Below are 13,903 nucleotides of genomic sequence, written 5' to 3'. Positions count from 1 at the left end.
AGCTGCTGAATCAACAACGAAGAAAGATCTAGACGTCTTCTGGACCTTTGTGACGTTTGGAGTGAAGCGTGAGACCATTGCCTTGTGCTGCGTTGTCCTGGACACCGGACCTTTGCCTTTGCTTTGGCCTTTTCCACGCGATGAACTTCCGCTGCGCTGCTCTGTTTTGGTCTTGGGATATTTGCATTCCCTCTTCATATGGCCTAGACGTCCACACGAGTAGCATTTCACTGCCTTCAAAGCTTTGGCGCCCTCTGGTGGTTCCACTGCATTCTGGGATGACGTCTGTGAAGACTCCCCCTTATCCATGCAGCTAGCACCCCGGCGATCTGCTTCATTCTGGATCACGGCAGTAACATAGGCTACTGTGAGCTGAGCAGTTGGTTGAACAGCAATCTGAGTGGCAACGGACTCCCAACTTGGACCCAAAGAATGTAGTATCATAAAGGAATACACAGCCTCTGGAAAGTTGAGTCCTCTCTGTTGCAGCTCGTGTCTCAGATTCTGCATCTCCATCAGGTGTTTACGCACATCTCCACCTTCAGCAAGAGCCATATCATGCAGCTTGGCATAGTAGTACATTGAGGAACCAGCTTCTGTCCTCAAGTGAGCCTGTCTTAAAGTGTTCCAAATTTCTCTGGCTGTGGTCTTTCCACGCAACAGACAGAGCTCTTCTGGGGATACTATCAATGTAAGCGTTCCCCTTGCTTTGGAATCCTTAGCTGCCCATTGAGCTGTAATTGGAGCTGGGGGGTTGTCTGTAATAACATTAAACAGACCTTCCTTCCGCAGAATTGCCTCTGCATAAAGTACCCACTCCGTGTAATTTTTCTTATTGAGCTTAGGAATCCCAAAAGCTTCAACCAGCTTTGCATTATCCATCATTGCTGCTTTAATCAAGCTGCGTCACAGTACTGCAGCTTCTTCCAAAAGCACTTTTAAAAAGTACTTTCGCTTTCCCCAGCCATCCAAGCCTGTGAGCTTGTGCCTCATAGCCTGTATCGCGGCAAAACGGCTTTGAAAAGTTCAAAGGCCAGCCATAAAGCCATAAACTAGAAACTGGCAGGCTGCTCCGGGCAGCATGAGCACATACCTTCATCAATCAAACTTGACGCGCAGAGCAGATAACGCGATCCGTTCCTCTGTACCTCTGCCGGCATTCCGCAGTTTGATTTACGTCTTTCTGGGCCCGATAACCAAAATGTTGATATTGCAGAGTCCTGTGCACAACGGAATGACGAACAGTACGTGCCACATGCTTAAAGTTGCTTTATTCTCAGTTCAGTATTGAGAAATTACAAACATGCATCTTGCCTCTGCTGGAGCAGAGAAGCAACCGTCCTTCTCCTCGGAACGAAGAACACTGAGAGAACAGTGAAAAACAGGAAACCAGTGTACGTCACATCCAGCTTCCCATTCCCGTGGGAAAACCCAACAGTACTCTGACTGTGGAATGTAAACATTGTCTTGTGACAAGCACTTCGCTGCACAGTGAAGAGAGCAGAAACCAACAAAAAAGAGGGGTTCTTTGAATCCCGGATAATCAATGCATCGCAACAGCAAGGCAATACAACAATGCTATGGTTTTTTTCAGGGCATGGAGACACTGAGCGTTTGGGGACTTTGCCTCCTTTGAGAGTAAATCAACAACACTTGTAATAAGCTACGTGAACCAGTGGAGGGGCAAGGGATCGAAAGGAAACCTGCTACTCCTCACCAATTCCTCCTTTCTTCATAACTAATTGTTGGTGAAGCAAATCGCTTCCTTTACTTCGCTTCCTCCTGCTTCTTCTCTATGTCAGTCGGTGTCACAGGCATGTCCAGAGTTTGTTTTGGGGGCCTAATCCGGCCCGCCGGTCTGTATAATCTGGTCCGTGTGTCAGTTTATTCCTCAACAACTTTGGGGTAAAATCATTAAAAAAAAGGTCAACAACTTCAATCCTAAAAAAAGGAAACAACTTTGGTTGGCCCTCATGGCCCTTCACTTCATCAAGTCTGGCCCTCTTTGAAAAAAGTTTGGACACCACTGAGCTAGCATGTGTTTGTTAACTTCTTTGCTCTGTCTTGACCACATGTGAAAACCTATGTACTGAGTTGAATAGGATCCAAAATGCAGCAGTCTGATTGGCCCTAGAACAATAGGATCCAAAATGCAGCAGTCTGATTGGCCCTAGAACAATAGGATCCAAAATGCAGCAGTCTGATTGGCCCTAGAACAATAGGATCCAGAATGCAGCAGTCTGATTGGCCCTAGAACAATCGGATTCAGAATGCAGCAGTCTGATTGGCCCTAGAACAATAGGATCCAGAATGCAGCAGTCTGATTGGCCCTAGAACAATAGGATCCAAAATGCAGCAGTCTGATTGGCCCTAGAACAATAGGATTCAGAATGCAGCAGTCTGATTGGCCCTAGAACAATAGGATTCAGAATGCAGCAGTCTGATTGCTCCTAGAACAATAGGATCCAGAATGCAGCAGTCTGATTGGCCCTAGAACAATATAATTCAGAATGCAGCAGTCTGATTGGCCCTAGAACAATAGGATTCAGAATGCAGCAGTCTGATTGGTCCTAGAACAATAGGATCCAGAATGCAGCAGTCTGATTGGTCTGCAGGAGCCACCCAATCCAGCTCCAGGTGGAAGTGAATCCACAACCCGATTGGCCTACAGGAGAATACCGGAATTAGCCAATCACGTGCAGCCCATTGTGTAAATAATGTATATAAAGCAGATAATATATAATGTATATAAAGCAGGGAACTTTCATTCCTCCTCACCACTATGAGCTGAATAAAAAGCATGAAATCCACTCTCGACTCCGAGTATATTTCACTATGCATAAAAATGTCTTTCTTTGCTAAGAGCAATAAACTACAAGTTTTCTTTAATCGTTCCAGACAGCAGTCTTACCAGGCTATTTTTTTTCTTGCACGGCACTGTATTGTATTTACCAACTTGTGATATCCTGAGACTGACAAAAGTTCCTCACCTCTTCAGATTAATGCTCTGTTTGAACAAAAAGAGTCCAGCTCAGGTCCCCAGTCAGACACAAACCTTCCCTGAGTGAAATCGGGGGAATTAAGCCCCATCTGCTCTATGCATCTAAAAGCAACTTTAAACAAAATAAAAAAATTCCTTCCAGTAGCACCTTAAAGACCAACTAAGTTAGTTCTTGGTATGAGCTTTCGTGTGCATGCACACTTCTTCAGATACACTGAAACAGAAGTTGCCAGATCCTTCTATATAGTGAGAAGGCTTAGTCATTTCTCACCTTCTCACCCCTTGCCTTTTCCTGTAAGACCTATTACAGTCGTTAAGAGTCGTCAACAGGCTCATCTCAGCTATCTGCCAATCTCCCATTCCCACCACCCTTCTGAGTAATACCCCTCCCCACCTTCTCACTATATAGAAGGATCTGGCAACTTCTGTTTCAGTGTATCTGAAGAAGTGTGCATGCACACGAAAGCTCATACCAAGAACTAACTTAGTTGGTCTTTAAGGTGCTACTGGAAGGAATTTTTTTATTTTGACTATGGCAGACCAACACGGCTACCTATCTGCAACTTTAAACAGTCATGGCTTTCCCTTGCCCCAAAGAATCCTGGGAATTGTAGTTTATTAAGGGTGTCGGCGGTTGTTTGGAGAGCCCTTCATTGCCCTCTCAGAGCTCCAATTCCCCGAGTTCCCTGGGAAGCCACTCTGGGAATCATAGCTGTGTGAAGGAAACAGGGATTTCCTAACAACTCTCAGCATGAGGGAAACAAAGGGATTTCCTAACAACTCTCAGCACCCTTAACAAACTACAGTTCCCAGGATTCTTTGGGGGGGGAGCCATGGCTGTTTAAAGTTGTGTTACACTGCTCTAAATGTATGGAGAAGATGGGGCCTCCTTTGCTAGGTAGCTTTACTGTTCAGCTTAGTCCGCTTCGCAGGGTTGCTGAGAAGATAATATGGCATCAACCTCCACAATTTGGACACCTTGAGGAAAAAGCAGGAAATTAGCGTGATCAAGAAGTATGCAGTATGAAACTAATTTCATACCCCGCATGTGCTGTGCAAAAAAACCAGGGCGTCCTGCATGAAAACAAGGTGGCCATTCTGGGTGCTGCGATTTTGTGTTATTTTGTGCCTAGATCTCGCCCAGGAAAAAGAGCTGTTTTTCAGGGCTGCAATCTTATGTTTTAGAGCGCCTGAAAGCATAACCCCAAAAAGTGCATCATTGGGGCTCCATGATCTTGGGCGGGCCACATGTGACTCGGGCGGGAAGATAGGCACCCCAGTTTTGGGACTCAAGATGTTGGAGGGTATGTAATTTAAGCTTTTGAGAGAGAGAGAGAGAGAGAGAGAGAGAGAGAGAGAGAGAGAAGAAAATAATAATAATAATAATAATAATAATTATTATTATTATTATTTATTATTATTATTTGTACCCCACCCATCTGGCTGAGTTTCCCCAGCCACTCTGGGCGGCTTCCACAAAGACCAAAAATACACTAAGATGTCATACATTAAAAACTTCCCTGAACAGGGCTGCCTTAAGATGTCTTCTGAATGTCAGGTAGTTGTTTATCTCTTTGACATCTGATGGGAGGGCGTTCCACAGGGTGGGCGCCACTACCGAAAAGGCCCTCTGCCTGGTTCCCTGTAGCTTTGCTTCTCACAATGAGGGAACCGCCAGAAGGCTCTCGGCGCTGGACCTCAGTGTCTGGGCAGAATAATGGGGGTGGAGACGCTCCTTCAGGTATACTGGACCGAGGCCGTTTAGGGCTTTAAAGGTCAGCACCAACACTTTGAATTGTGCTCGGAAACGTACTGGGAGCCAGTGTAGGTCTTTCAGGACCGGTGTTATATGGTCTCGGCGGCCGCTCCCAGCCACCAGTCTAGCTGCCGCATTCTGGATTAGTTGTAGTTTCCGGGTCACTTTCAAAGGTAGCCCCACATAGAGCGCATTGCAGTAGTCCAAGCGGGAGATAACCAGAACATGCACCACTCTGGAGAGACAGTCCGCGGGCAGGTAGGGTCTCAGCCTGCGTACCAGGTGGAGCTGGTAAACAGCTGCCCTGGATACAGAATTGACCTGCGCCTCCATGGACAGCTGTGAGTCCAAAATGACTCCCAGGCTGCGCACCTGGTCCTTCAGGGGCACAGTTGCCCCATTCAGGACCAGGGAGTCCTCCACACCAGTCCGCCCCCTGTCCCCCCAAAACAGTACTTCTGTCTTGTCAGGATTCAACCTCAATCCTATATCTCAGGGCTGCACAGCTAAGCCAAACACAGAGCACAAACCAGGGGCTAAAAAAACCTTCCTTTTCTGCATGGGCCTGGGACCAACACATAACTAGCAGCTTATGTTCACTGAACCTGTCATAGCCCCAAGCAGAACATCAGCACTGATGGCATCAGATCTGGGGTTGGGCACAGGTGCCCCCGCCCCCCAAAAAATTGTTTGCTTTTTTTAAGCGTGAATCTGTGGCTAGCTTTGCAGGCTCACCTCCGTGTTCCTCCAACCTTCTCCAAAATCTGGCGGTCCATTTGCTACAGGGATACATGCGAACAGCACTAATCCACTTAGCTATTTCTCTGTGGGGAAACAGATGGCCCCTTAAATTTCCGGGATGCAGAGCTGTTGATTTTTATGAATTAAAACACACACGAAAATGACCGTCCCTTCCTCCAAAACACCCCCATCTGCAAAGATCACAGCATGTGTCTCTTGTTATATATCATTGCACCAGAATGCCGCCTTCTGTTACAGTATTTTTAAAGTGGGCTGTAAGCATCTCTGCACAGCAGACAAATGGCAAATGGTCTGAAGTTTCGCTCCTCCCCCACCACCTTGCTTCCATCTCCGAATAAACCAATTCCCTGTGGCTGTTCTGAACATTAAATGCCAAACACTTATTATTATTATTATTTTCCTTTCTAAGGGAAAGGAGCTGTAAGGACAGCAACAGACAGTAACCTTCAGAGGTATTTCTGCGACGCACAAAAAGTTCAAAGAAAGGCTTGCAATTCTCATCTCTTTTTTTTTCTATCCCTTTCTTGCAATCGTCTAAACCTTGGGAATTCCACAACGAGGCTCTTGCTCCAAAGCCTGGAGAGCTAGAGAAATGAATGAAATCAAAGCCATGAATCGGAGGGGGAAATTCGATCTGTGCCCAAGAAACTTGGGAGGAAAGGGGAGAGAGAGAGAGAGGTGGAGAGAAAGAGAGGTGGAGGGATGGGGGAAGCAAATCCCCAAACAAAAGGCAGGCAGAGGCAGCAAGACTCCATTTGCTGAAACAGTACACAAAGAAGCTCTGCTGCTGTTCTTGTGGAATGCAAGGCTTGCAAAGGGGAAGGACCGGGCATCCTCCCACCGAGGCCTCCTTCCATCTCCAGCCCTCAAAAAGCCCAGGGCAGCGAGCATCCCTTGTCTAGGGACCTTTTAGCTGTTACTGGGCAAAGTGACTTGGGAGAAGTCTCTCTGCAGACAAGTTTTCCCCCCCCCTCCCTCGGCCTCCCTTGGACCTAGACTTCTCTCCCTCGTTGCCAGGATACAGGGCAGCCTCTGCATCATCCCTGCCTTACCTGAGCGCCCTCCATCCTTTCAGCTAGGCAGCATCTTCAGGAAGATGGCTATCTGGGCTGGTCCTCAGCATCCTCCTCTCAGCTGCTCTGCTGCTGCCTTCATGGCCAGGAGAGACTGGGAGGAGGAAAGGAGAAGAGGGAGGGGAAGAAAGAGGCTGCTGTTCATCAGCCACTCCTCCTCACTGGCTCGAGGATTGGGCCAGGCGGCAGTAGCAAGACTCCTACCCATGGGGGCCCTCCTTCGCCCCGCCCACCAGCCCGCAGACCTGTGCTGTGCTTATAGGAGTTGGAGGGGGGGTGTTCCTCACACCAGCAGGTTCCTCCAGTGGAATCATAAATAGCAAGAGCTTGGGCAGCACTTTCAAGTCTTAAAAAAAAGCAGAAAACGCTTGGGTTGCAAAAGGGAGGGTCCATATAGCTCAGAGGTATGGTACCTGTTTGGCATGTAGAATGTTCAGCATCTAAAGGAGCAGAGAGCAGGTGAAGGACAGGACTCCTACCTGAGACCCTAGAACATGGGTAGGCAAACGAAGGCCCGGGGGGCCGGATCTGGCCCCATCGCCTTCTAAATCCGGCCCACGGACGGTCTGGGAATCAGCGTGTTTTTACATGAGTAGAATGTGTGCTTTTATTTTAAATGCATCTCTGGGTTATTTGTGAGGTCTGCCTGGTGTTTTTACATGAGTAGAATGTGTGCTTTTATTTTAAATGCATCTCCGCGTTATTTGTGGGGCCTGCCTGGTGTTTTTACATGAGTAGAATGTGTCCTTTTATTTAAAATGCATCTCTGGGTTATTTGTGGGGCATAGGAATTCATTCATTTATTTTTTTCTCAAAATATAGTCCGGCCCCCCACAAGGTCTGAGGGACAGTGGACCGGCCCCCTGCTGAAAAGGTTTGCTGACCCCTGCCCTAGAAGGATGCCGGATGGACAAATCAACTACCACAATAATAACAGAAACAATGGCTTCCTCCTGGATTCGATGCATCCCACGATGAATTACAGGTGTGCAGCCACCATCCAGGTGCGCTTACCAGGAGATCGAGCTTGAGAGTTTCTCGATGCAAAGGATGGGCTCTACCAGTGAGCAGGAGGAAAGGAAGCAGAAACGGCTGCAGTTTGCATGTTCGTCTGTGGTCAGGAACAGAATTCAATAAGCGAATGCAATTGGTTTTCACTCAGATCGTTGCTGTTTCACCTAATTGTTATTATTATTATTTATTAAATTTATATACCGCCCTGCATCCAAAGATCTCAGAGTGGTTCACAAGATAAAAATACATGACAGGAGCTCAAAATAAATAGTTAAAACAAAAGCAAAATGAAACAATAACTCCCCCCTACACACACATTTAAAAAGCTGTAGAATAATGGCCTCAGATGATGATCGCAAGGTCTGGGTCAGTTTATATGGGGAGAGTTGGTCCTTGAGGTATTGCAGCCCTGAGCCATTTAAGTGTGCAGAATATGTGCAATTACTTTCTTTTACATTGTTTAGAAGTTTCCATTACACTGTAATGAATGTAAGTAACATTGGTTACATAAATAGTTATGTAATCTGCATCACTTAACTTTAGGTAGGGGATAGCAATATGCATAACACAGTATTTGATGGAAACCAAACTGCAGCAGAACGGAAAACGGCACTGATTGTGATGAATACAGGTCAGAACAGAAATTGCTGCCTCCTTACAGTGAGCTACAAGGGACACGGGTGGCGCTGTGGGTTAAACCACAGAGCCTAGGGCTTGCCGATCAGGTCAGCGGTTCGAATCCCCATGACGGGGTGAGCTCCCGTTGCTCGGTCCCTGCTCCTGCCAACCTAGCAGTTCGAAAGCAGGTCAAAGTGCAAGCAGATAAATAGGTACCGCTCCAGCGGGAAGGTAAACGGCATTTCCGTGCGCTGCTCTGGTTCGCCAGAAGCGGCTTAGTCATGCTGGCCACACGACCCGGAAGCTGTACGCCGGCTCCCTTGGCCAGTAAAGCAAGATGAGTGCCGCAACCCCAGAGTCAGCCACGACTGGTCAGGGGTCCCTTTACCTTTACCTTACAGTGAGCTACAGCCCTCATCCAACATCTCACCTTGTGTCTACCTTCCCCTTCCATCCATAACAATACGCATATAATTTTCCTTTAGCTCACCTCGATTTTCTCTCTTAATGATTTCTGCAAGAACATCACTAGCAGCAAAGCAGAACCTGCAAGCCAGTTTATACCTGCTCTGCCCAGGCCACCCCCTTGTGGCACGGCAGTTGGGCGTTCTTGATATTCCCATTTTTGTTTGACCCCAAAAGAACAGAGTCCAGCTCCGCTCCTGATCTCTCCAGCGCTGATGGAAGTAGAAAATATTTTACTTGGTGTGAATCAAGTCAGCAGTTACAACCTGGGAGGCAGGACTGCTGAGTAAAAAGAAATACCCAGATATTCTCGCTGAACTACCCAAGGTCACACGAGGAAGTTGCAATTCTGGGAAGGAAGCCCGGAAGAGAAATACCCTTACGCTTTCCAGGGCTAACCAGGATTTGTTAGAGAGTCTGTTAAGAGTGTACATAAATCAATGGAGCAAATAAGTGCTCCAAGGTAAAGAGAATAAATTTCGGGGGTGGAGGGAACCCGCTGAAAAAGTCACACCGCACAGTAGCATCTCAACTTAAATTTAAACCACCATCTGTCGGTTCCCTGCAGTACTGAGCTTTTTCCTTCCTCTCCCTGTCCTACATAGCGAGTTGCAAAATTAGACAAGCACAGCAAAGAAAGAAATAAGCAAGGAGAAAGGAGGAGGAAGGAAAGCCGACCCAAGGAGATGTTTTCTCAAGGGCACCTCAAGAGGCCAGCCTATTAATTAATGCTAATGGAAACAATATCAGACTGTGCCTAAGGAGAGCCCTGCCGTGGGATGAGATCAGAAGTGGTCTATCTTGTTGAGCATCTCCTTTCCCAGAGCGGGGCAGCCAGATCCCTCTCGGAAAGCTCACAAGGGGGACACGAGTGCAATATTTCTCACACATTGTTTTGCAGCAACTACTACATTTATTTCCTCCACTTGATACTGAAGCTTATATGTAGGATGCACATGGCCAAAATGGAAAGTAAAAGGTAAAGGTAAAGGGACCCCTGACCATTAGGTCCAGTCGTGACCGACTCTGGGGTTGCGGCGCTCATCTCGCTTTATTGGCCGAGGGAGCCGGCGTACAGCTTCCAGGTCATGTGGCCAGCATGACTAAGCCGCTTCTGGCGAACCAGAGCAGTGCACGGAAACGCCGTTTACCTTCCCACCGGAGTGGTACCTATTTATCTTGCACTTTGACGTGCTTTCGAACTGCTAGGTTGGCAGGAGCTGGGACCGAGCAACGGGAGCTCACCCCGTCACGGGGATTCGAACCGCCAACCTGATCAGCAAGTCCTAGGCTCTGTGGTTTAACCCACAGCGCCACTCGCGTCCCTTAAAATGGCAAGTAGTAACCACCAATAGCCTTTTCTTCCCTGCATTTGTCAAATCCCCTGGAGGGAGCAAATTGCCTAGTTTAACTATGTGCTGTGTGAAAATGCACAGGGAGTCCGTAACTTACGTATGCAGGGATTACGTTCAAGGGATCGTGCCAAAAGCCATATAGTCAAAACACCTGGCAGGTGGTTGCCGAAGTCATTTCCCCCCGGATGCCCACCCATATTCTGCCCCCTTTTAATTTTTTTAAAGTGTTTTTCCCAAGCACGTAAAACTGAATGCACAAAGTTAAATGTGTGTTAAGTCTCAAGTTTACTGTGTTTCCTTTTGACCACCTTGAATCTTCCACTATTCAGCTTTATGGGATAAGTCCCATGAAGTGCCATTATACAAATTTTGCCATTATTTTTATTGATTAGTGTTTAGTAATTATTTCTTGTAACTGTTAAGTATAAACTGTTTAATTATAATTTCTGATATTTAATCATACTGTTTACTATTATATTCTAATGGATGACTGAATATTGCTTTGTTTTATGTAAGTTGTTTATTTTAAAGTTATGTTTCTATTCTTACTTTTCTGTGTTGGATCAGATTGTTATTAGGTGTGTGATCTTTGCTGTCTATTTTGTTGTTTCTTCAGCTTGTAAACCGCCTTGCGTATAGCAATACAGAAGTGTGGTGTACAAATTAAAAGTGAAATGGGGAAAAAATGAAATATGAAATTTTGTATCTGCCCATTCTTCCATTGGAAAGAGATTCTAATAATCCTAAGAGTTTCTTCAATAACCTCCAGCCGTATTCTTAACTCTCTTCTTCCTTATCCCACCCTATTCTTCAAATACTCGATCTGCCAAGCACAAATTTCTCAAACCTTTCAGTTTTGCTCATGGTACCTAACCATTCAGTTTGACCTCAACCCGCAAGAGCACACTCTTCCATTGTGTGCATGGAGTTCCAAAATGATATCTCCAAACTGAGTGAATAGACAGTAAAATAGCAAAGGCAATTCAATATAAGCAAGTGCAAAGGGGTGCACATCAGGGCAAAAAATAATAATCCTAATTTCACATATACACTCCTGAGGTCTGAGCTGGCAGTGACTGACCAGGAACAAGACGTTGGGGTTGTACGTTGGGCACCACAATTCAAGAAGGACACTGACAAACTGGAACGTGTCCAGAGGAGGGCAACCAAAATGGTCAAAGGCCTGGAAACAATGCCTTATGAGGAACGGCTAAGGGAGCTGGGCATGTTTAGCCTGGAGAAGAGGAGGTTAAGGGGTGATATGATAGCCATGTTCAAATATATAAAAGGATGTCACATAGAGGAGGGAGAAAGGTTGTTTTCTGCTGCTCCGGAGAAGCGGACACGGAGCAATGGATCCAAACTACAAGAAAGAAGATTCCACCTAAACATTAGGAAGAACTTCCTGACAGTAAGAGCTGTTCGACAGTGGAATTTGCTGCCAAGGAGTGTGGTGGAGTCTCCTCCTTTGGAGGTCTTTAAGCAGAGGCTTGACAACCATATGTCAGGAGTGCTCTGATGGTGTTTCCTGCTTGGCAGGGGGTTGGACTCGATGGCCCTTGTGGTCTCTTCCAACTCTATGATTCTATGATTCTAGTGGATAGCCCAATGGCGATGCAGACCCAGAAGTTAGCAGCTGTGAAAAAGGCAAATTCAATCATTAGGGATCATTAGGGAAATGATTGAAAATAAAATTTCCAATATCGTAATGCCATTGTACAAATATGTTGGTGAGACCACACTTGAAATAGTGTGCACAGTTCTGGTCACCTCAAATAAGGAAAAATCTTTAGAGCTAGAAAATAGTAAGAAAAGGGCTACCAAGATGATGATGATAGTTATGTACTGAGTTGAATAGGATCCAAAAGGCAGCAGCCTGATTGGTCCTAGAACAATAGGCTCCAGAATGCAGCAGTCTGATTGGTCCACAGGAGCCACCCAATTCAGCTCCAAGTGGAAGTGAATCCGCGACCTGATTGGCCTACAGGAAAATCCCATAATTAGCCAATCATGTGGGACTCATTGTGTAAATAATGTACCGTATTTTTCGCTCTATAACACGCAGATTTTTTCTCCTAAAAAGGAAGGGGAAATGTCTGTGCGTGTTATGCAGCGAATGTGTGGTCCCTGGAGCCGAAAAATAAGGCAAAAATCAAACCGCGCTTCAGGGAGAAGGGAGCTCCGTGAGACAGGAAGCTGTTGCTTTCCTGCATTCTGCCTCAGGGTCTTACTGCCCACCCTCTCTGTTTCGTTGCTGTGTTTGCTCAAACGGAACAAAGAGCAGGGAAAGCCCCTCCCCTCCAGGCAAGAAGAGAGGAAAGCAGAGCGTCGCTCTATCCTCTCCCTGCTCCGGAGGGAACAATGTTTGTGAAGGGAAGAGAGATTACAGGTTCGGCTTAAAATTCTGATTTGACTTCCTGCTTTTTGTTTTTGGAGACAAACAGCATTCAAATATGCTTTCTTCCATTTAAAAGGATGAAATCCTTAAACAGTGGCTGGCTTGTGTGGGTGGGTGGGGGAAAACTTTTGCCTTCCTTTCCTCACGTTATAGCCCTCTCCTGCATTCTTAGCCTTCTGTGTTTTTCCTTCCCTCCCCACTTAAAATGTGGTTACAAAGCATGGATCCACATGGATCCTCAGGATCTTTGCATTGGGTCACCCCAAATTCACCATCAGAGCACACAGCATGTCCATGGCTACAGCCTGCCCCCCCAAAATCACACACCCATTGTTGCCTGGGGCTGCAATGGTGCAAAAACGTGGTTACAAAGCATGGATCCACATGGATCCTCAGGATCTTTGCATTGGGTCAGCCAAAATTCACCATCAGAGCACATAGCATGTCCATGGCTACAGCCTGTCCCCCCCCCAAAAAAATCACGCACCCACTGTTGCCTGGGGCTGCAATGGTGCAAAAACGTGGTTACAAAGCATGGATCCACAGGGATTCTCAGGATTTTTGCACTGGGTCACCCCAAATTCACCATCAGAGCACATAGCATGTCCATGGCTACAGCCTGCCCCCCCCCAAAATCACGCACCCACTGTTGCCTGGGGCTGCAATGGTGCAAAAACGTGGTTACAAAGCATGGATCCACAGGGATTCTCAGGATTTTTGCATTGGGTCACCCCAAATTCACCATCAGATCACATGTCTGTGGCCACAGCATGAAGCACAAAAATGATACGTCCACTGTTTCATTCAGAATATTTTTTCCCTTGTTTTCCTCCTCTAAAAACGATGTGCGTGTTATGGTCAGGTGCGTGTTATAGAGCGAAAAATACGGTATATAAAGCAGACATTCTGGGGGAACCCCCATTCCCCCTCACCACTATGAGCTGAATAAGGAGCATGAAATCCACTCTCAACTCCGAGTATACTTCACTGATGATGATTAATTGAATTTATATACCACCCTATATCTGGAGGTCTCAGGACGGTTCACAGAACAAAAGATGACTAAAGGGATGGAACAATTGCCCTATGAGGAAAACTTACATCATTTGGGTTTAGAGCATGGGTAGGCAAAGTAAGGCCTAGGGGCCGGATCCGGCCCAATCGCCTTCTCAATCCAGCATGTGGCCGGTCCGGGAATCCGTGTGTTTTTACATGAGTAGAATGTGCCCTTTTATTTAAAATGTATCTCTAGGTTATTTGGGGGCATAGGAATTCGTTCATTTCCCCCCCAAAAAAAATATAGTTGGGGCCCCCACAAGGTCTGGGGGACAGTGGACCGGCCCCCTGCTGAAAAAGTTTGCAGACCCCTGATTTAGAGAAAAGGCAAGAAAGAAGAGACATGACAGAGGTATATAAAATAATGCGTTTTTCTGGAGGGAGTGGATGAGACGTTTTTCTCCC

General features: G+C 46.5%; 1 protein-coding gene across 3 annotated transcripts in view; it reads right to left on the bottom strand.

Annotated features, from left to right (window-relative positions):
• ARMH4 (armadillo like helical domain containing 4) overlaps positions 1-6,738 on the bottom strand; it is a 61,503-nt gene extending 54,765 nt beyond the window's left edge. For 2 of the 3 annotated variants that reach the window (XM_082217517.1, XM_082217518.1), the window contains exon 1: positions 6,572-6,737. In XM_082217517.1, coding sequence (XP_082073643.1) covers positions 6,572-6,586 — 15 coding nt within the window. In that variant the 5' untranslated portion in view covers positions 6,587-6,737. Of the gene's footprint in view, positions 1-6,571 lie in introns of all 3 variants that reach the window. The other variant, XM_082217519.1, reaches the window with a different exon arrangement.
• Positions 6,739-13,903: the final 7,165 nt, after the last annotated feature.

The sequence above is a fragment of the Podarcis vaucheri genome (genome assembly GCF_965113315.1).
Source record: "Podarcis vaucheri genome assembly, chromosome: 1".
Classification (NCBI taxonomy): domain Eukaryota; kingdom Metazoa; phylum Chordata; class Lepidosauria; order Squamata; family Lacertidae; genus Podarcis; species Podarcis vaucheri.
Note: the sequence above shows the minus strand (reverse complement) of the source record. Positions and strands in the feature narration are given on the sequence as shown.